General features: G+C 48.3%; 2 protein-coding genes across 6 annotated transcripts in view; one reads left to right on the top strand and one right to left on the bottom strand.

The window, feature by feature from the left end:
• The window catches only part of RACGAP1 (Rac GTPase activating protein 1), a 33,238-nt gene extending 25,254 nt beyond the window's left edge, over positions 1–7,984 (top strand). For all 5 annotated transcript variants that reach the window (XM_082636066.1, XM_082636065.1, XM_082636063.1 and 2 more), the window contains 9 exons: positions 142–272; positions 932–1,096; positions 2,297–2,392; positions 2,480–2,678; positions 4,195–4,300; positions 4,476–4,608; positions 4,723–4,858; positions 6,412–6,520; positions 6,832–7,984. In XM_082636066.1, the coding sequence (XP_082492192.1) occupies positions 142–272; positions 932–1,096; positions 2,297–2,392; positions 2,480–2,678; positions 4,195–4,300; positions 4,476–4,608; positions 4,723–4,858; positions 6,412–6,520; positions 6,832–6,907 (1,151 nt within the window). In that variant the 3' untranslated portion in view covers positions 6,908–7,984. The remainder of the gene's footprint in view (positions 1–141; positions 273–931; positions 1,097–2,296; positions 2,393–2,479; positions 2,679–4,194; positions 4,301–4,475; positions 4,609–4,722; positions 4,859–6,411; positions 6,521–6,831) is intronic.
• A 9,089-nt stretch (positions 7,985–17,073) lies between these two features.
• AQP6 (aquaporin 6) lies at positions 17,074–19,669 on the bottom strand (the record flags this gene model as incomplete). Its single annotated transcript, XM_082634425.1, has 4 exons — positions 17,074–17,314; positions 17,985–18,065; positions 18,326–18,484; positions 19,277–19,669. The coding sequence occupies 4 exons, from the start codon at positions 19,667–19,669 to the stop codon at positions 17,102–17,104; spliced, it is 846 nt and encodes a 281-aa protein (XP_082490551.1). The 3' UTR covers positions 17,074–17,101.
• Between the last annotated feature and the right edge of the window lie 1,168 nt (positions 19,670–20,837).

Below are 20,837 nucleotides of genomic sequence, written 5' to 3'. Positions count from 1 at the left end.
GCGCTTTCTGCTGAGGGCCCGGGTTCAATCCCTGGTCGGGGAACTGAGACGCCACAAGCCATGCAGTGCAACAAAAAGAAAAAAAAATTCAGAAGGAACAAAATACCTAAGGCACAAAGCTTAGAGTTGCCTGCTTTCTAGGTACTTTACAGCCTTGGAACAGTGACTCCACCTTGAGCAGCAGGCAGCCGGAGCCAAAAACCGACACAGACGGCTCCAACACTCCACAGAGCAATGGAGGGATGCGCCTGCATGACTTTGTCTCTAAGACGGTAAATCTGGGATTGCTGCTGCTCTTGGGCACATCTACTTTTTTAATTGTGGGAGTAATATTTACTAGCAACAAATTTAAATACTTTAGTGTTGTAAAGCTAAATGTCGAATTTCCTTCCTCCTCCTTATGCCACTTTCCAGGGTTACAGAGGGTGTGTATCTTTCCGTTCTGTGAGTAATATTAAATTAAAAGAAAGCAACTTTTCAGAAGCAGTTGTTTGTGCTTTTTAGTGATGTGTATTTACATTTCATGCTTGAACATGGCACGTTTTAACTGTGTCCCAATTGATTTACTCATAAAAACCCAAGCAAACTGACTGAGGCTCAGAGGAATTAACTGACTTGCTTGAGCCACAGGATAGTAAGTAGCAAAGTTAACATGGGGGTTTTCTGACTCCTTGCCAACAAATTCTTTCCACTACTGTACAGTGATCCCTTGCAGCTGGATGCCCTTATGCAAGTTACTTAGCCTCCTTTTGCTTCTGTTTCCTTATCTTAAAAAAAACAAAACCTATTCTATAGGATTATTGTGAGAATTACACAAGTAAATATGTGTAAAGGGATGAGGAAGTTGTTTGGCACATGCTAAGTGCTTAATAAACATCGGTTGATATGATGATAATTTTCTAATTCATACCACTTCCTGTTTCATCCTCAGGTTATTAAACCCGAATCTTGTGTACCATGTGGAAAGCGAATAAAATTTGGCAAGCTGTCTCTAAAGTGTCGGGACTGTCGTGTGGTTTCTCATCCAGAATGTCGGGACCGCTGTCCCCTTCCCTGCATTCCTACCCTGATAGGGACACCTGTCAAGATCGGAGAAGTATGTATGACCTGTGGGAGCCATCATTGTGTTATGGCTTCTTTAGCTTTTAAAAGCTTAGGGTCATTTTTTTCAAAAATTAATGATGCCACATATATTTTTTCCCACAAATAATGAATAGAAATTGTAAAATGTTAACCTGCAGCAGAATCCTGTTTGGGTGTCTGTTTAGTAAACTTTCTAAACCAAATTCCTCTTCCTTTTCCCTCCCTCCCTTCCCCTTTCTCTCTCCCTCCCTTTCCTTGTTTTCATCCTTTTTTCCTTCTCCCTTCCCTCCCCCCCTTCCTTTCCTCCGCCTTCTCCTTCCCCTCCCCATCCCATCTAATTTTGTAAAATTTCAAACATATACAAAAGTAGAGAGATTAGTATAACTAACCCTAGCTCCTATCACTCAACTTCCACGATCACTGATTCGTGTCCAGTCTTGATTTATTAATACCCCCATCTCCTCCTCCTCACCCTGTTCAGTGAACTATTTTGAAGCAAATCCCAGCCATCATGTAATTTCATCTTTGAATATTCTTTCTCTTATGTTAGAGATATTCCATACTATGCTCTTAAGATTAATTATTTCTAAAGTTTGATTCATTAAGAAATTACTGTTATAAGCAACATTAGCAAGAATCAAAACAAAATGACTATGCTGCTACCCAGCCTCCAGCAAATCAAAGGTTACTTTTCTTTAATCTTAAGCGTTCTTATCCACGCATGTAATTTTTTTACAAATTTTCTGTAATCTAATATAGAACCATGGAGTTCTCTCCTACAGATAGGTTTGTGTCATGATCAACTGTGAGTTAGTTGTGTTAAATAATTTTTCTTACTAAGAATAATTACAGTATAGAAAAGGTTTTCTTTTTTAGAGTAATACATTAGTTTATATTATACTCCATACCTGTGATCTCATTATTGCTTTCTTTTTGATGCCCTTGACTATAAGAGGAGCAGGGGCAGAGTTGTAGCTAGTGGTCTTTTATTACTTGTTCTTGCAAGAGTGTGGTATATGTGACCATAAATCAGTCCTGGTGTGGAGGTAGGAAAATAATTGAGCCTTTGTTTTAATACATGCTTTGGGAAGAGGAATTTAAAAGTAAACATGATGTCCCAGCCTGAATATTAGTCTGGGGATGGCTCTTTCCATTGGTCTTCATCTGCTGGTCTACGTAGTGTAAATACTAATTTTAAACTCGCCTTTTTCAGGGAATGCTGGCAGATTATGTGTCCCAGACTTCTCCAATGATCCCTTCAATTGTTGTCCACTGTGTAAGTGAGATTGAGCAGAGAGGGCTGACCGAGGTAAGAGTCTACCCTTGGAGAGGGTGAATTTGTTACTTGTGTCAGTAATTAAGAGGTTTTTAACTGAAAGTGTCATCTTGATAATAGACAGGCCTGTATCGGATCTCAGGCTGTGACCGGACAGTAAAAGAGCTGAAAGAGAAATTCCTCAGAGTGAAAACTGTACCCCTCCTCAGCAAAGTGGATGACATCCATGCTATCTGTAGCCTCCTGAAAGACTTCCTTCGAAACCTCAAAGAACCCCTTCTGACCTTTCGGCTAAACAAGACCTTTATGGAAGCAGCAGGTAAGGGCAGATCTTAATACTTAAATGCGGGACTTCCCTGGTAGTCCAGTGGTTAAGGTTCCACACTCCCAGTGAAGGGGGCCTGGGTTCGATCCCTGGTCAAGGAACTAGATCCCACATGCTGCAACTAAAAGATTCCGCGTGCCGCAACAAAGATCCCGCACCCAGCAGCTGCAGCTAAGACCTGGTGCAGCCAAATAAATTTAAAAAACAAAAAAAAACCCTTAAATGTGAGTCCCACGGAGGCAGGAATTTTTGTCTTTTCTGTTTCCTGTTTTCTGTTTTATCCCCTGCCTGGTACAGTGCCTGAAACATAGCAGTTGCTCAAATACTTTGATGGGTGAATAACTATATCCATGTTCCCTATGCCTATCCTCTTCCTGTCTAAACTGTATAGGGTCCTAACAGGTTTTTTTTGTTGTTGCTTTGTGTTGTTTTTTTTGGTCAAGTTTTAGGTTGTCCTTTTGAACTTGGAGCCATCTTTGATTTTTTTACCTCATGCCCAGTATCTAATCCATTGGCAAATCATGTCAACAAAGGCCCTGTAAATATATCTTAAATTTAAAATGTGTCACTCCTATTATTATCTTGATCTCTCTTACCCTGGAGTGATGTAAGAACCTACAGGTTTTCCTGTTTCTACTCTTGCCCTCTACAGTATAATCTTCACACAGAAGCTAGAGTGGTCCTTTTAAAATTTAAGTTAGGTAATGTCCCTTCTGTCCTCAGTATTCTCCAAAGTCTTCTCAAAAGTCTCAGAATAAAATCCACAGTCCTTAACAGGCCCCAAAGACCCCACATGATTTGGGTCCTGGCAACATCATTTCTTTCAACACCCTTCCCCTCCTTTCTTCCTTTCTAGTTACACTGGAATTCTTGCAGTTCTTAGAACATAACCAAGCTTACTCCCATCGAGGCCATCATGTTTGTTGTCTCAGCCTGGAGTGATTTGCTCCTTTATTTCCTTTCAGGTTTCTTTTTGGATAGCTTGTCCTCAGAAACACCTTTCCTGACCACCTTGTCAGAAAGAACAGCTACCATTACTTTCTAGTTTCTTGCCTGCCTTACTGTTTATTATATGTATCACTGTCTGATAGGTATTTGCTTTTTGACTGACTCCTCCGGTAGCATGAGGCAAGGTCCTTTGTTTAGTTCTGCTTGATCCTGAGCACTTAGAACAGTGCCTGGCACATAGTAGGCTCTTAACATGTTTTGTGAACGAATACCTTCTTAATAATTGTAGTCACTACACTTATATGTCTGCATTCCTGGAAACATGAGTTTCCAGCTGCTTTCCCTAACTGCAAGAGCTGGTTTTTTAAGAGTTCTGATTTCTAATATTGAGCTGTTGGCCAGTATCCTGCTTGTTAATGAAACTAGAGTCTGGTGCAGTCATGAACCTAATCAGAAGTTTCAGAAGCTTACTGTATAGATGAGACTTTGTGATCGATAACTTGGAAGCCCGCTGTCAAAGGAAAGAAGTCTAGGCTTCTTGGTACTTTCTTTTCATTTATAGAAATCACAGATGAGGACAACAGCATAGCTGCCATGTACCAGGCTGTTGGTGAACTGCCCCAGGCCAACAGAGACACATTAGCTTTCCTCATGATTCACTTGCAGAGGTGAGTAGAGCAGACAGTTGTCTCTGGGAGTCAGGGAGTTTTGCCAAGGGGAAGAGAATGGGGTTGGGTGTTAGGGAGGGAATGTGAGGGGTGAATTGTTTTCCTATAGATGTTCTATTTTCGTCTGCTTTTAAGCAGAGGGACAAGTCTTCTAATTTAATGCTCTTTTACTTAGAGTGGCTCAGAGCCCAAGCACTAAAATGGATGTTGCCAATCTGGCTAAAGTCTTTGGCCCTACAATAGTTGCCCATGCTGTGCCCAATCCAGATCCAGTGATAATGTTACAGGACATCAAGCGTCAACCCAAGGTAAGCAAGCATGTATGTCTATATACATCAACTTGTGTAACATAACAGGAGAGAATGGTGAGAGGTAAAAGCCCTGAGCATTGGAAGTTTGCTAACATATTTGGTGGCATTTAGGTGGTAGAGCGCCTGCTTTCACTACCCCTGGAATACTGGAGTCAGTTCATGATGGTGGAACAAGAGAACATTGACCCCATGCATGTCATCGAAAATTCAAATGCCTTTTCAACACCACAGACCCCAGATGTTAAAGGTAAGGCAAGGCCTAAGGTGTGCTTTTTAAAGGGCCTGACTCCCTCTCTGGTTTTTGGTCGGGTGCCCTCTCCTTGCCTTTGCTAGAGCTGTTTGAAATGTATATTCTTCAATAAAATTAAAATAATTTTGAGAATTCTAACATTAAAGAAAAATTTGTACAGTTCCATCCTAATTTTTTTTCACTTTTTCATATTCTCCTCCTTTCTTTACCCATATGGATATTTTTTAAAAATATAGATAGAATAATTTAGATATAATTATTTCTTATTTTACTTAGCATTTTGTGAGAACTTTCTCTGTTACTATATGATCTTATTTATCATTTTTATGGTTGTAAACTAGAATTTGCTTAAATATTCTATTAGGTATTGATGTTGTCTTTCAGCCTTTCATAATTACATATAGTGATGCCATCAACATTATATGTATATACCTTTTTTTCCCTAATGATAAATTCCCAGGAGTGGGAATTACTGAATTAAAGGTTTTAAACATTTTTGTTTCTTGGTATGTTTTACCAACTTGATTTCTTTCTTTCTTTCTTTCTTTTTTTAATATAGATTTTTAAATTTTATTTATTTATTTATTTACTTATTTATTTAACTTATGACTGCATTGGGTCTTCATTGCTGCGCATGGGCTTTCTTTAGTTGTGGCAAGTGTGGGCTACTCTTCGTTGCGGTGCATGGGCTTCTCATTGCAATGGGTTTTCTTGTTGGGGAGCATGGGCTCTAGGCGCATGGGCTTCAGTAGTTGTGGTGCACAGGCTTCAGTAGTTGTGGCTCGCTTAGTTGCTCCGCGGTATGTGGGATCTTCCTGGACCAGGGCTTGAACCCGTGTCCCCTGCATTGGCAGGCGGATTCTTAACCACTGTGCCACCAGGGAAGCCCCAACTTGATTTTTTAAAGGCTTTTGCCAGTTTGTACTGCCACCAAAAATATATGAGGCTGGTTTCATTCCAACTTCGCTGGCTTTGGAGACCTATTCTTTCATCATTTCAAGTTCCTTTTTTTTTTTTTTTTTTTTTTTTTTTTTTGCGGTACGTGGGCCTCTCACTGTTGTGGCCTCTCCCGTTGCGGAGCACAGGCTCCGGACGCGCCGGCTCAGCGGCCATGGCTCACGGGCCCAGCCGCTCCGCGGCATGTGGGATCTTCCTGGACCGGGGCACGAACCCGTGTCCCCTGCATCGGCAGGCGGACTCTCAACCACCGCGCCACCAGGGAAGCCCCGCAAGTTCCTTTTTAAGGGAGCATATTGTTTTTTCTAGTATAGGAAAAAAATCAAATAGATGTTAGATTTGTGAAGTTTGGAGTTTGAGAATGGCTTAACTCAGAAAATGAATGTCAACTACTCATTGAGCAGTTGCCTGTGTAGTTCAAAAAATATACTGGTGTGTTATAAAATGATGACAAAAATGACCTCTGGGACTTTGCTAGGTCTCTAACCTTAGCTCTTAAGTGTTTCACAGGATATTCAGCTTAATACTGGCTGCCTGCAAGAGTGCTTTCTTTTTTCCCTTCCTTTAAAAATATGTCTTACCTTTGATTGAAGTGAGTTTACTGGGGCCTGTGACCACTCCTGAGCATCAGCTCCTCAAGACTCCTTCATCCAGCTCCCTGTCACAGAGAGTCCGCTCCACCCTCACCAAGAACACTCCCAGGTATGCAAAATTGGTGTGCTCAGGAAATAAAAACATGACCGCTTCCTTAGACTTCTTTCCCATCATGCTGAAGCTTACTGAAAGAAAAATTGAATTAGATCTTAGCTAGCAGCTCGACTTTAAAAGCCCCTTTTTAAAAAGGGTCTGAAGGTCTTTACTGTTTCCTCTCTCTCATCTCAGGTGACAAAGAATAGCTTACAGAGTAGTTGTTGAGGGTTTCCTACTTTAATTGATTATGTCAAGTAATGTTATAGTTGTTTATTTATCATTTTTTATAGAATACTTTTCCAGTTCATTCTCTTTTTCTTTAGATTTGGGAGCAAAAGCAAGTCTGCCACCAACCTAGGACGACAAGGCAACTTTTTTGCTTCTCCAATGCTCAAGTGAAGTCACATCTCCTGTTACTTGCCAGCGTTTACTGACTGCAAGGAAGGGCGCACCTGTACTCTCTGCTCTGCAGCCTCCTGTACTCATTACTACTTTTAGCATTCTCCAGGCTTTTAATCAAGTTTAATTGTGCATGGGGGTTTTATGAAAACTATATATATCTTCTTCTTCTCCTTCTCCTCAAGTAATGTAATATCAACACCTTGTGCTGTCATTGGGAGCTTTTAGATGGGAGATCTTTACAGAGGTAGAAGTGGGGTATGAAATTCGTTGTGATTCTTTTAGGGGGTGGGGGTATGTCCCTTTGGCTTAAAGCCAAATTCTCTCATGTAATGACCTTTCTCTGGTATAATTTCCATGAGACAGTGGTAGAAGCCCTACCTCTTTGGTAAGATTGACTTGTCTCAGGGTGGGGAGTGGGAGGGCAGGGTAAAGAAAGGTTTTGACAGAAGATTTAGAATGGCTCCTTCGAGAACTTGGAAATTCCCCTTCCCCCATTATGAACTGAGCTATAACATGGAGCCTTCATAGAAATGGGGTACGGTGAGGACTGAACTAATAATGAGAGTGTGCTTAGCTTTAATTTGGATTGATAAGGTTTAATAGTGTTAAGTGGCACAACCTTGTAAAAGTGATACTACAATTTATATTTATTTCTAATGGGCCTCTGGCTGGACTTTGGGTTTGGTTGGGGTCAAAGCCAGTTTGTTCTTAAGATGAATTCATTCTGATGCTTGACACCCCCCACCCCCTTGTCCATTTAGAAGCCTATCTTCTAAAAGTCAGTGTACCATCTGTTTGGCCCTCAACTAACAAGAGTAGGCTATAAGGGAGGATTGTCAGTATTTTGAGTGGCAAGAAAAGCCACAGTCATTTTGTCTTTGCACTTTGGATACTGAAATCTTCCTGTGTAACATAGCTACATCTAGATAAATATGAGCTTTTTCTTCTATTAAAATTATTTCCAATGTCTATCAAAATGCTTTCTTTTATAGAATGTTTCTGACCTATAGTGGCCTGTAAAACATGTATTTGGAATAATATTTGGAAAAAAGTAAATAGTTTTTTCAAAATGAATGTGAGGTTGGTTTTCTTGCCCTGGAAGGTAACCTTAAATTCCTTTTTTTTAGGAAATATTTTTCCTCAAAGTGTCATGAGTCTATCATTCATTTCTCCCCTCCCCCATCACCACCTTCTCCCAACTTCACCACCACCAGGAGTTTGTTTCTTTGTTTCAGTCTCTTTCATTGTCCAAATTGAAGTCCTAGATTTTTCCTGACTCTTACCCTCCTGTTTGAAGAAACGACTTTAAACAAAAAACAAACTTTTTAAACAAGCCTTTAGGGACCAGAATGGTGCAGAAAAACAACAGCAGTAGCAACAACCCAAACGACTCTGTCTGGCTCACTGCCTGGAACACCCCTCGCTGCTGGAGGTGACTCTGGAGTGAGCTGGGGTGATTAACTGAGGGCACCTGCACGTGGAACTCTGAAGCTGGTGAACAGAATGTATCTGAGATTGAACGTAAACAGTGGCAGGCTTAATAGAGGGGAGAGGAGGCAACCTACTGGCTTTTTTCCCAGGAGGTGGCAGCTCTCGCAGCAGGGCCCATCTGCCTCAGCAAATTGACAGAAGATGGGTCCCGTCTCCCCTTACCCCCTTTTACACACACACACAGGCCTGTTAACATTTTGGTTTTTTTTTTAACTTTGTCCTAGGTGCCATCTCCTTTCTATGTCTCTGCAAGCCTAGTGTTGGCCTGGCTCCATATTTGCTGTTCTGTGATATCTCCCCAAGGTGCATTTTAAGTCACTAATGTAGAGGAAGTAAATGGATTGTATAATGTGAGTGAAGGCAAGATGACGCTATGCAGGAACTGATGGCCCATTAACGAAAAAGGAAATGGTCCTGTGTGTCAAGTGTTGGCAGCCAGTTGCTCAGTTTTTGGGCTAGGCCAAGAGACCTTAGCCTTGAAAATAATTCTGATATTGGCAGAGGGAAATCTGTACCAACCTTCAACTTCTTTAACAGTACTTCATGTGGAACAGCTTGAATTTCGAGGGCTTTCTTAATTAAATTGTGCTCCCTTGATGTGAGATCTATGGAAGGGGCTTTGGAGTGGGTGTCACCCCACCTCCTGCTCCTAACCATGTCTGATGCTGCCTGTTACTCTATCTTTAATGCAGTTTAGCTTTATTACCCCACTTGCTAATAGCTGGAATATTCACATCTTTAAATCCATTCACCTCCATCAATCTATGTAAGTCTCCTAAGTTTGATGCTTATTTAACTGGGCAAGCATTACATGGTTTGATTTAGCAGCAACAATTTGTGTTTATTATTGGTATTTAACGATTTTTTTCTTAAGAAGGTAAATTCTTTGCTTGCAGAAATAGAGGGCAAGAAGGCATCATGCATTTCCATCAGAGGACTATAAGGATGCTCAGTTGATTTACCGTGGGGAAAAAAGTCATTTCTGGCTGTGAACTGACGCTGTGGCATTGAAAAGGGGTCTTGAGTTCCTAAATTCATGCTTAACTTATCAGGCAGCACGAAGTGACAAGGAGTGCTGCGTGAGTGCAGTGAGCAGAGATCCCAGGCTTGCTGTTTTTGTTTTATAGGGCTTCTCTGCCCACCTCACGCTTCAGGTAGGTAGACAGACGTAACACACATGCATATACATATAGTATATGGTTTCCTATTGGAAAGCATTTGGGAGACCAACTGCTGTGCCTGGAATACTGACCAGTTTGCTTAATCATGCATCACCTTTTCTTAGATTCTCAGCAGGAGCGGGGAAGGGAGCTGCTGTGGCGTCCAGATCTGAGAAGCAAGGGTGGCAGGCACAGAGTTCAGTGTTCAAGTTGGCACAGCTCACACAGTAGGTTCTCGATCAATGGGTTTTGATGGTAATCTCAGTTGTGACTCAGGCTTCAGCCACTGGTGCGAAAAGCTTTTAAGCGTGCAGAGTCAGGGCATGTTAGTCATCATGCTTTTAGTATAAACGGGCTTTGGAGAGTGGCCACTTAACCTAAGAATTTAGTAATTAAAAAAAATCTGCTCCCTGTAGCTGGTATATTTTGTAAATAAGTGAAGGTCCCAGGCGAAGAGGTCCTTAACTCGTGTAATTTATTAGACTCTCGTTTTCAGAGTCTGTATTTGTTGATGGTTTCTGTTCACGAAGTCAGGCTGAAGACAGCTTGACGTCACCAAGAATAACCTTGCAGTGTGTGGGAGCCTTGTCCTCTGCAGTCGTGTGGGATGGGAAAGGAGGCCACTTTTCAGGGACACAGAGTTGGAAGCAAGAATTTTTTCCTCTTGTATACCTTCTCCCTCTGTAACTTGCCAGGCTCCATTTAGTTGCACTGTTTTTATACAGCATTACTCTCGCATCTCACATGGCTGGACACCATCTGTGTCTAAGGCTTAGACACATGTCAATGGATATTTAGACTTCTCATAAAGCACTTGCCAGTTAATAATATCTTCTCTGGTCATCAGTGAAGATGGAATTAAGAACTGATTCCCCACAAAGCCTCTAGAAAATATAATATGGCGATTTACAGTATACTGGTTGCTTCCATTTATCATCTTATGTGACCTTGGCACACCCGTGTGTGGTGGGCGGGATAGGTGATATGATCCCAATTGATGAAAAATTCAGAGAGGTCATTTGGCTCAAATTCTCATAAACTATAGTTTAGTTGGGATTAGAACCTGGAGATTAAGCTCCTGCTCTGGAGGTCAGCTGTGGTGCTTGCTACTTCAGACTTCGTCAGCTTCGTGGGGCCTGTTAATACATTATTAGGTGTGTAAATAATTCCACGCAGGGCTGTATGTGGATGTGCCTATGTGCTCTCAACAGATGACCCAGAAAGAGCAGGAAGGCCCAGGCTGCTGGGTAAAGCATTGGGATAGGAGAATGTCTTAACGTTGGCTTGTTGTCTGGTAGGATGGAGGACCTGGGCTCGGTGGTCCGGGGCTGAGCTCTGTGTGGAAGGTGGAGGATGAGCTGGTGGAGGAGGAGCTTAAGGTTGCTCCTGGTGGGAGTCTGTTTTCAGACCACCCGTGAGCATTTTGTGTGCTCCGAAGCTTCGAGCCAAGAACAGGCAAATCTCTGAGCGAAAGCCATCAGCCTGCTTTTAGAGACGTGTCAGCGGATTAGCTTATTGGCTTTCCCCCTGAGTGGCATTAGCTCTCACCCCGTCTCATGTTCACCATCTGGCTTTGAGTAAGAAGTCTTCAAGTGATCTCTCTTCAGCAGCCCGCTCTGTGCCAGGGCTTTCTGAGGGCTGTTCAGCTTTCTCCCTCTTCAACCCCAGGGCCCAGTGCTCTCTGAGAAGAGGAAGCCCATCTGTTGTGTATACACACCTGGGATCCAAACAATACTTGAGACCTCAGAGAAAAAAATGAGTTCAAAGGAGAATGAGGGTGTGGTTAGTGGCCTAAAGTCTCGTCAGAACGGACAAGTGGATCTGTCCTTAGGTGAGTTTTAAAAATGGAGTCGTTCTTGCTACAGAGAAAACTCTTTCTGCCTGTGAGATGATACCGTTGGTCCAGATTTTAGTAGAGTGAACACTACAAAGGGGCTGGGATTTTTCCTCCTTATTGGAAAGCAAAGCCTATGGGTGGAGGTGCTTAACTGAGCCACCTCCCCTCCTCCCAGGGAGCTGGCTGCTCTCTCCTCCTAGGTTAATATCCATCGACTGGGGCTAAATGCCTGATGCTTCTGGACAGAGTCCAGCCCCTCACAGAGCAGCCGCACTGTGGAGATACAGCTGCTGGCATTAAAGGGCTAAGCCCTTTCCAGCTGCTTTGCTTTAATGGGAACTGCCTGCAGTCAGCAGCTTAACGGTGCTGTCTTAGCCCGATTAGGAGGAAATAACTAATCTCGGCATCGTCTCAGGGCACTGGCCTGGAGGCTCAGGGGAAGGTTACCCGGTAGGGTGGGAAGTGGTTGGATAAATGGTGTTGGAGTGCTAGGTGATGATATAAAAAATGGCAGTCCCGGCTTTGGCAGGGTTTGTGCTTTGTTTTGCCTCTGTGAGAAAAGTGGGGTTCTCTTCAGTGGACTCCCTGGCGCTGAAGGAGAGGAGATGGTCGCTTGAGGGGCAGCCTGGGTATTCAAAAACTGGAATAGTAACGGATGCGCAGAGGAGTTGAGAGCATACAAGGGCAGTGGTGTCCATCCCCTTTAAAGGAAGAAGACGAGAACCTCCAATGTGGTCCCCCCTTGGGCCTTCCATTCCCAAATCTGACTTAAAGAGCCAAGATTTGAAGGGGAAATGATCATTTCCTTGATTGTAAAATGCACTTAAAAATACAATTTAATATCTGAGTATTGAGATGACTTATAATCAGTGGCATATAATGCAGTGCTTTTCTTTCTTAGTGGCTTGTACAATAGCGGTGCATCTTATTATCAACATTATTTGGGTTGGAAATGTTAGCTGTTCTTGGGAGATAGGCTGTTGGCTAGACCAGATGTGGAGGTGAGGGAAGCTGCTACTTAGCTGTGATCAGAGAACGATTAAAATGGGGAGTTTACCCAGGTCTGAGGGAAGCTACAGTGTAGGAAAAGCAAGGCTCAACCCCAGGGCGCTTGGCATGAAGAAGCAGAGGAGTAATTTGTGGGAAAGGATCAAAGTCTGTCCCAGTCGTGACCCCCAGAGCCCTCACGTGCGACCCCTGAATTGAGGAAGTGGCAAAAGAAGCCATTATGAATCAGTGAGGCTATGACCCAAATAAGAGCACCTTCTGGTGGAGTTCTGAAATCACAGTATAGTACTGAAACATTCAGGGTTCTTTAACACAGAGGTGTTAGATAATCTGTGCAAACCTTTGGCTCACCAAATCCAGAACACCAGAGGTCTCTCCTCACTAGAAACTGGAAGGCCATGGTAGGGCACCAACAAAAAAGGGGACAGATGGCCAAGTTAAGGAACCTGTTGCCTGGAGATGAGATTAAAAATACAATTTTGCTTAAGAAAGTCTTCCTGCTTGGGTAGAGAGAGGTGTTCAAATAACTACGAAGTGATGTGTTCAGTGCCAGGACGGAGGTGGGTGCAGAGTGCTGTGGGAACTCAGAGGAGGGAAGAGCTGGAGGCTTTAGAGAGCCTCAGAGGTGATGACATGAAAGTGGGGTCTCAGCATGAACCGGGCGGCTCGAGAGGCCCGGAAACATAATCGGGGCTGGGGAAGCACCTCTAGGCTGGTGCTCCATAACCGGACACTGTCCTAGACTGCTGTCCTGGTCTCTCCTCTGACCTGGGGCTGGGCCCTGGCCTGGCTGGGCCTTGTTCCATCCGCCCACGGGGGTGCAGGGGGAGTTATTGGTCCCTGCCTCTGTCTCTGGCCTCCTCCACCCCCAGCTCTGAGAAAAACTGCCCCTTTATCTGACTTAGAGCTCTGAAAAATTTTCATCCTCCCCTTTTCTGCCCATTAACTGCAGCCTATTAATTCGAGTCTTTGGGCTCCCCACTTTCATAACCCCCCTTCACTTACTGTGCCTCCCCTCTGCAGCTTTTACTAAATATGTGACTGCTCCTCAGTGTAGCTGCTCCCCCCTGAGAAGTGATTACGTGTCTGTGCAGACCCCCTGCCCCAGCTGCCCAAGTGGTGACCCCTTGGCCGGATGCTTCATCTTGATTAGCCCTGACTTCTCCCCTCCCTCCGTCCCTCCTCTCTCTCTCCTTTACTCAAGCTAAGCCTAGGGTATGGGGAGGAAGTGATCCCTTCTTTAGTAACAGCCTGGCCGTGTTAAAAACTGCAGGAGAAACAGCTGAGCTCATTGGCAGAGGGCATGGCAATCTACCATGATGATGGTGAAAACCACCACTGATCGAGAGCTGTGTGTCAGGCGCAGTGCTGAACACACGCGCCCCATGAGGTTCTTCCAGACGCTTATGAACAGACCCTGTTTTCCAGATGAGGAAAGTGAGGCTCAGGATCCTGAAGTGACTTGCTTAAGTTCATGCAGCTGTAAGTGCCTGAGCCTGTATGTAAACTCTTTCTACCCTCTCAACCCCTATTCTATCTTTACGTGGTCTTTTTTTAAAAAAAAACCTTGGTGCACAGAATTCCTTCAGGTCCAAGTGATTTTCTCTGGAAAGTGAAAGTCTCCGGATCGTCGTCGTGCTCCTCTTCTCAGTCCATGGAGCCCGAATGTGTCCCGGAGCCTGGCCCCTCCGTGGAGCCGCCTCCACTGTGCAGCGTGGTCCCAGATTAGACCTGTCCTCTTTACACCCGGAGGAGGCAGTGGCGGGGGGGTGGGGGGGGAGCGGAGAGGGGCTTCCTGCCAGCCAATGGGGATGCGACAGCCATGGCTCTGTGCTCCCATCATCTGCTCCTGCTAAGACAATCATCAACATAAAAGGCTAATTGTATTAATCACCAAGGCGCCCGCCCCGGGACCCCCTCCCTTTCGGGAGAATTATGAATTGCAATTGCAGATGGCTCCGCTGATTGAAGGCAGCGCTCAGCGGGGAGAAGGGCCAGATCAGATTACACACCATTAATTAAAAACTTCCCCTGACAAAAGGGAGGAAGGGAGCGCACACCAAGGGTCTGCCTGGTTGGGTCTCTGCCCTCCCCAGGCTCCCGCCCCCCATCCAGGCTCAGGGGTTGTGCCTGTGAAGCAAAGCCCCTGGCTGGCACCACTGAGATCGGCCCCCCACTCCCGAAGGCCAACCCTTCCCACATCCAAGCAGATGGCCGGCTGTCCTATTAAAAGGCTCCAGAGAAGGAGAAGCTAACCTTTGGTTACTCATTCCTGTGTCTAACTTTGGATACTCTTCAGATTCTAACCTAATTCCTCACCTCTCATGAAGCTTGTCTCCTCTTGCTCTAGTCTGTTATGACAGGGAACAGCTTTAAAGAACTATTTGTGAAAATCGCCCCCAGCTTTCTCTTCAGGCAATCACCCTTACCCTCTTGTCCCGGAAGTCCCTGGGACAGAGGTTGCCCAGTCTCCTCTGGTGTAGGGGCGGGGGCTCAAGTGTGGCTGTGCACCCTCTTCCCAGCTCCCCTGACCTGCGAGCATAGGCTTCTCAGCTTCTGTCATCTTGGCTCATTTAGAGCTGTGACTTCTGAGTTCTCTTGATCAACTACCACCTCCCCTCCCCAGCCACCCAGCCTCATTCGTTCATTCATTCATTCATCAAACTTATTGAGCACCCACTGCATGCTTGGCTCTAGGGATGTGGAGATGATTTGTCTAGGAGCTTAAGAGCCTACTGCGGGAGCTCCACCCCCCTGCCCCCTTCAACCTCCTAGTTCCTGCTTCCTTCCTTCCTCTGGCTGCAGTTTGTCTAAGCCCCCCTGGAGCTCTATTCTGGAAAATTCTAAGCTGGGAGCTGGGGAGACCTTGGGGGGCTGTGGTACCGAGCTGGCTGACCTTTAGCAAGTCAATCACACACACACACACACACACACACACACGCGTGCGCACGTGCGCCAGCTGTCCCTGCTCATAAAAGGGCACGGGAAGCCCTGGGCTCTGAGAGATCATGAAGATGGATGAGTGGGGCCCAGCTTGGAGAGATGTGAGTAGTACTCTGCACTGACGATATTACAGAACACGGCTGCTGTGGCCACGAGCATTTAGGACTCAGCCACTGCACTATCACAGGCTGGGCCCTGTCCTTGGGAGACTTTGGCAGCCCCTCCCCTATCTCCAGCCCCTTGGGAGACATTGTGGAAAAGGACCTGTCTTTTTTGTGCCTTTGGCTGCTCTATCGCAGGGTACCATAGTGACGGGCACGATAGAGATGAGAAGAACTGACTTATTGGCTTGTCTCTTCATTCCAGGGTCCCTCCCCAGCCTGACTCCTGTTCCCCCAGTCACCCCCCACACACACTCACAGAGCTCCCAGGTCAGTAGGCCCAGGAGAGAAGAAGGCAGAGCCCTTGGTAAGTAAAGCAGATGAAGAGAAAAGCCTGCTCTCTTTTCCTTCCCTCTCAGTCATCTCCCTCTCCCTTCTTGCTTCCTTCCTCCCATTACCAACAGCAATTGTATTCAAGCCCAATAATTACAGTAACAGCAAAAATAATCATCATTTATTGGGTTTGTTTTTCTAGCATTTTAACCTCCAAAAACGTTTTCCAACCTCTTGTTTGTTTTAACATCAATCTCTGGGGGAGATTTTACAGCTGAGGAAGCTGAGATCCAGACAGGACCCCAAATCACAGGCGGAGTAGATTTACCGCAGCTTGTAAATATTAACAAACAAGGTGAGACTCAGATAATACTTCAGAGGCACTGAATTGCAAATCTTGGTTTCCTGGGTCATTCCTGAGTTCCTACCATCCTTGGGGCGTATTCAACAGCTTTTTAGGGATCCTGGCAGAGCTGAGAATGAGGCTGGAGATGGCTTCTTCAGGCCCAGGTCAGGGACCGAGTGCTGGGATAGGACATTTCCCCTCTCAGCATTACTCTTGTGAATGGGGCTGTGGAGTGGAAGGCAGGAGAGCACCTGGGGAGAAAGGCCTGTCCGGCCTGAACCTCCCTTGCCTATATCATGCCCCTCTGCTGGCCGGAGAAAAGGTTCCTCTCTGTGTCAGCTCTTCCCAAGGGAGGGGCCCTCTGCTGAGCATTTGGAGGAGAAAGGAATGAAGATCTATTGGGAGGGCAATCTCTGGCCTCAGGAAGCCCCCCGTCTGAGGGGGGAGCCACAGCCCCCGTCCTCATCCAAGAGCAGAGACATCCCTCTGAGGAGTGCAGAGGCTGTCCTAGGGCCTGATTCTTTTGGGAAGTCTGGCCCCTCCTCCCCAAGGGTGGGGTGAGAAGTTGGGATTCCCAGAGGTCCCCATAGCCCTCAGTCTCTAAGCAGAGTGTCTGTCTGGGCTCAAATTCCCTTTTCTCCAAGACATGGGGACCTGGAAGCCCAGGACCCCCACTGGGGTCCAGACAGATGAGAGACGGGGAGAGCAGTCATGAGTTCCCCCTGCCTCGCTCTGCTCTGTCCTGTTAAAAGAGAGGCAGGAGGAGGAAACGGAGCAGATTTGCTTCCCAGATTCCATCTAGAAATGTAATGCCAGGGATCCCCCGCCCACCCTGTTAGGACAAGAGGCCAAGCCTCCCTACCCCACCTCGCAAGCCCCCCGCCCCCCCAGGAAAGCCTGAAGTCTGGTTACACAAAGCATGCTGCCCGCTTTCAGGGCTCTTTTCAGAAGGTTGAGGGCAGGGCCCAGGTTCTACGCCACCTGACACACATTCTCCATTTCAGTGTCCTCTGAACTGGACTGGGATTCTTTCTTCTGGGGCTCCACCCCTTCTACCTCCTCCACCGCCGCAGTGCCTGTGAGGATGGCAAGTCGCTGGGCCAGGGTCTTGGTGTCAGGGAACAGGATAAAGTTGTAGATCAGCGAAGCCAGGACAGCCCCCGTCAGAGGTCCCACCCAGAAGATCTGAGGAGGCAGAAGTGGGTACCCTGCTCGTGAGCCGTCAGGACCATAGGGTGGTTTTGGGACCCCACCTGCTTCCCAGTGTTGACTTGGTCTCCCAGGAACCCTGGAGCCATCCACGAGGTGGCAAATTTGAGAAGCACAAGTCCTGACCTCCCACTCTGAGTCCCCACAGGTGAAGGGACCTTGCCTTCCACGGGGCTGGGCCAGGCTCCCCAGCACCCCTGCCTCTCTCTTCTCGCCTTCCCCATTCCAGCCCAGAACGCTGGCTAGTGCTGTTCCTGTCCCTGCTGGTGTGTGTGAGTGAGTGTGTGTGTGTGTGTGTGTGTGTGTGTCTATTTCTGTTTGTCTTTTTCTTTATCCAAGTTTGGAAATTGGTCCAGCTGGAAGGAGTGAATAAGGAAACAGCCAGGACTTGAGGCCTGGGCCAAGGCTGCAGCTCCTGCCCTGACTCATTTCTTGCCAGTCCACTGGGTACCTCGGACTTTTTGAAGCTGGAAAGAAAGGATACTGGCCCCGGTCTTCTGAGCTTCCGGAAACCTCCATTGGGGGTCAAGATAGTCTGTGGCAGGGGGACTTGTCTCCCCAAGTGTCTGTGGTCCTCCTGCTGGTGAAAGTCCCTATTGCCACTGGAGCCCTCTCCCTTCCCCTGGCTGCCAGCAGAGGGTCTCACCCAGTGGACTGCGAACTTCCCGACGATGACAGCAGAACCAAAGGAGCGGGCTGGGTTCATGGAGCAGCCGGTGAAGTAGATCTGGGGAGTGAGTGCAGGTCAGGGCGTGAGGAGGCTGAAGGCAGGCCTGGGAGGGGACAGTGCCCTCCACCATGGCTCAGAGTCCCAGCCCCAGACTTGGCCTCTGCAGCACCCTATCCGGGGCCTGGAGTGCGGGGCACAGCCTTGGCCCCAAGACACGAGGGCTCAGGGAAGGACACTTCCTCGCCTTCAGGGCCCCTGCAGCCTCCCCAGGGAGGGACCAGTGGGTACATGGGCCCAGTGTCCCCTTTGCCCCTTACCCCAAAGAGGTGGCCCACTGCCACAGAGGCTCCAATCGTGGCAGCTGGGGAGCCAGTAGTCTGTCTGCTGTCGGTGGAAGCAAAAACGCAGAGCACAAGCTGCAGGGTCAGGACTAGCTCCACTGCCACCGCCTGGCCCGTGGAGACGCTGCTCCGGACCTGTGCAAGGGGGTTACACTAGAGCCAGTGGGCTCTGCCTGGGGTTGGTGACCCCTTGGGCCTCATTTCCTCACTGTAAGGGGTGAGAGGCCTCGCCACCGCCAGTCCCAGGACTTAAGGAGCTAATGGGCTGAGGAGAGCTGTGTGGTGGGGTTCAGGTGAGCCCCAGACACTTGCTCCCTGCAGAAGTGAGTGGCGCCCCTCCCACTACACGGCTCGGTTGGGGCCAGTGGTTCGGGGGAGGTGGGGGCTCAGGACTGGTGGGAGCAGGAAGGCTGGGGAAGCTAAGATGCACGATGCACGTCTGCAAGCTGCCTGGGAGGGGCTGTGGGTAGGAGTGGAAGGTGGGGACTCAGGGAAGTAAGTGGAACACAGATGTTTAGAGGAATCTGGGGGAGTGAGACAGGCCTCGGGGTGCCGGGGAGGGAGGGACATGGGACAACAGAGGAGTGGGGGACGTGGGGTGGGCCCGGGGAGGTGAAGTGCGTGCAGGGTCCCCTGCTGCTACCCACAGCTCCACCTCTCCCCACCTACCCCCACCCTTAAATGCCTGGTCCTTTTCCGACTCCTGTCCCTTAGCGTGGCTTCTTCCTGCTCCCCCTGTGCCTTGCACCACAATCCCATTCCTGCTCTCCCTGCACTAAGGCCACAGTCATTCCCCTGGGTCCCAGGTCCCAGCCCAGAGCAGGTGTGGAGCACATGCTCTGTTACCTCCCTGTCCCCTCTCCTCCAGCCTGGCCCTCCCCCCTTTCCACCTGTATGGACCTGCCCCCTCCCCCTCCCTGCACCTACCACGTTGACCCCAAAGGTCTCTCGGATGTCCCCGGGCGTGACCCCGTAAAGCAGAGCGGCCCCCGCTGTGGCCCCTGCCAGCTGGGCAGCCACGTAGGCCACAGCACGGGGCAGGGAGATTTGGGAGCCCACGAGGAAGGCCAGCGTCACAGCAGGGTTGACGTGGGCCCCACTAGCCTTCCAGGTGATCTGCACGATCACAGCCGTGGCCAGGTTGAAGGTGATGGCAATCTGCAGCATAGAGGGAAGCGCCAAGGGCCATCTCAGAGCCGAGCCCACGCCAAAGAACACGTACAGCCCCGTGGCCAGGAACTCGGCAAACAGAGCCTTGCTGATGGTCGTCCAGAGCCGGCACACCAGCATCTTGGCCAAGCTGCGCCTGCCTGACTCCATTGCATCCGGGTCCTGGTGCCTTTGCTCCTGGGGCCTCTGTTTCTCTTCCCTCTGATCTCCTCTGCCTCCTCTGGTCTCCTGTCTCCGGGCTGCTCCGGCCCCAGCCTGCAGCTCTTCCACAGTGCTGCTGCCCTGAGGACTGTGTGGTCAGACTGGCCAGGGGCGGGCTGACAGGGTTATGTGCGTCTGGGTGGGTGGGAGTAGGGGTGGCATGACGGGTGGCTCTCACATGCCCGCTCCACCCGAAGCTCACCTGACGGCTGGAGGAGGGGGGCCCTCCCCGGGCACTGAGCTGGAACCTCCCAGGAGTTTTCCAAGCTGGACAGGCCTAACTCTGCTGCGGGCAGACGCCCAGCCTTGGGGGCCGCAGGTGCCAGAGTAGCGCGGGCCATGGGATTCCAGGGCGCTCCCACCCCTGGTGTCAGCTTAGACGGAGCAAGATCACTCAGATCCCCAGGTCCAAGGCCTGCTTCAGAGGGCCCTGTGCACTCTCCGCAGCACCTGTTCTCCCGGCCCCCTTTGCCTGCAGGCTCGGCCTCCAAGTGGGCTCATGCTATTCTGAGCCCCATAAACCCAGATGTGAATGAAGCTCTGTCCTCCATTCCCACCTAGAACCCCACTCACTGAAAGCTGATGTGAACGGAGTCAGCTTTACTGAGGACATGGGCCTGTGTGGGTGCAGGGGGGCAGATGGAGGGGGTGTTTATTCCACAGCTGATCAGTGACACCGTGGCAATGGGCACCTCTGCTGCCCGCCAGCCAGGAGTTTCCGCTGGCCCTTCACCCACTTCTGCCTCTTTCTGCCTCCCCTCCCCCAACTCAGCCCTTCCCCTTACTTCTCTGCTCTCCTCCTTCTCAGGGGCCAAAACAATCCCTCTCATGCCACACAGCGTAGCTTACCATTTTTGTGGCTATGCTGGCCCTAAGGTTACCCATGCCCTAGGCTCTGCCCTTTAACCCCCAGCAATATACCAAGGTATTTTCTCAAATAAAACTGTTCCTTCCCTAAGAAGAACCTGCCGAGATGTTAAAATAGTACATTCTTGGGCTTCCCTGGTGGCGCAGTGGTTGAGAGTCCGCCTGCCGAGGCAGGGGACGCGGGTTCATGCCCTGGTCCGGGAAGATCCCACATGCTGTGGAGCGGCTGGGCCCGTGAGCCATGGCCGCT

This window comes from Mesoplodon mirus (assembly GCF_964341445.2).
Source record: "Mesoplodon mirus genome assembly, chromosome: 11".
NCBI classification, from domain to species: Eukaryota; Metazoa; Chordata; class Mammalia; order Artiodactyla; family Ziphiidae; genus Mesoplodon; species Mesoplodon mirus.
The sequence above is the reverse complement of the archived record's forward strand: the minus strand, read 5'-3'. Positions and strand labels throughout refer to the sequence as shown.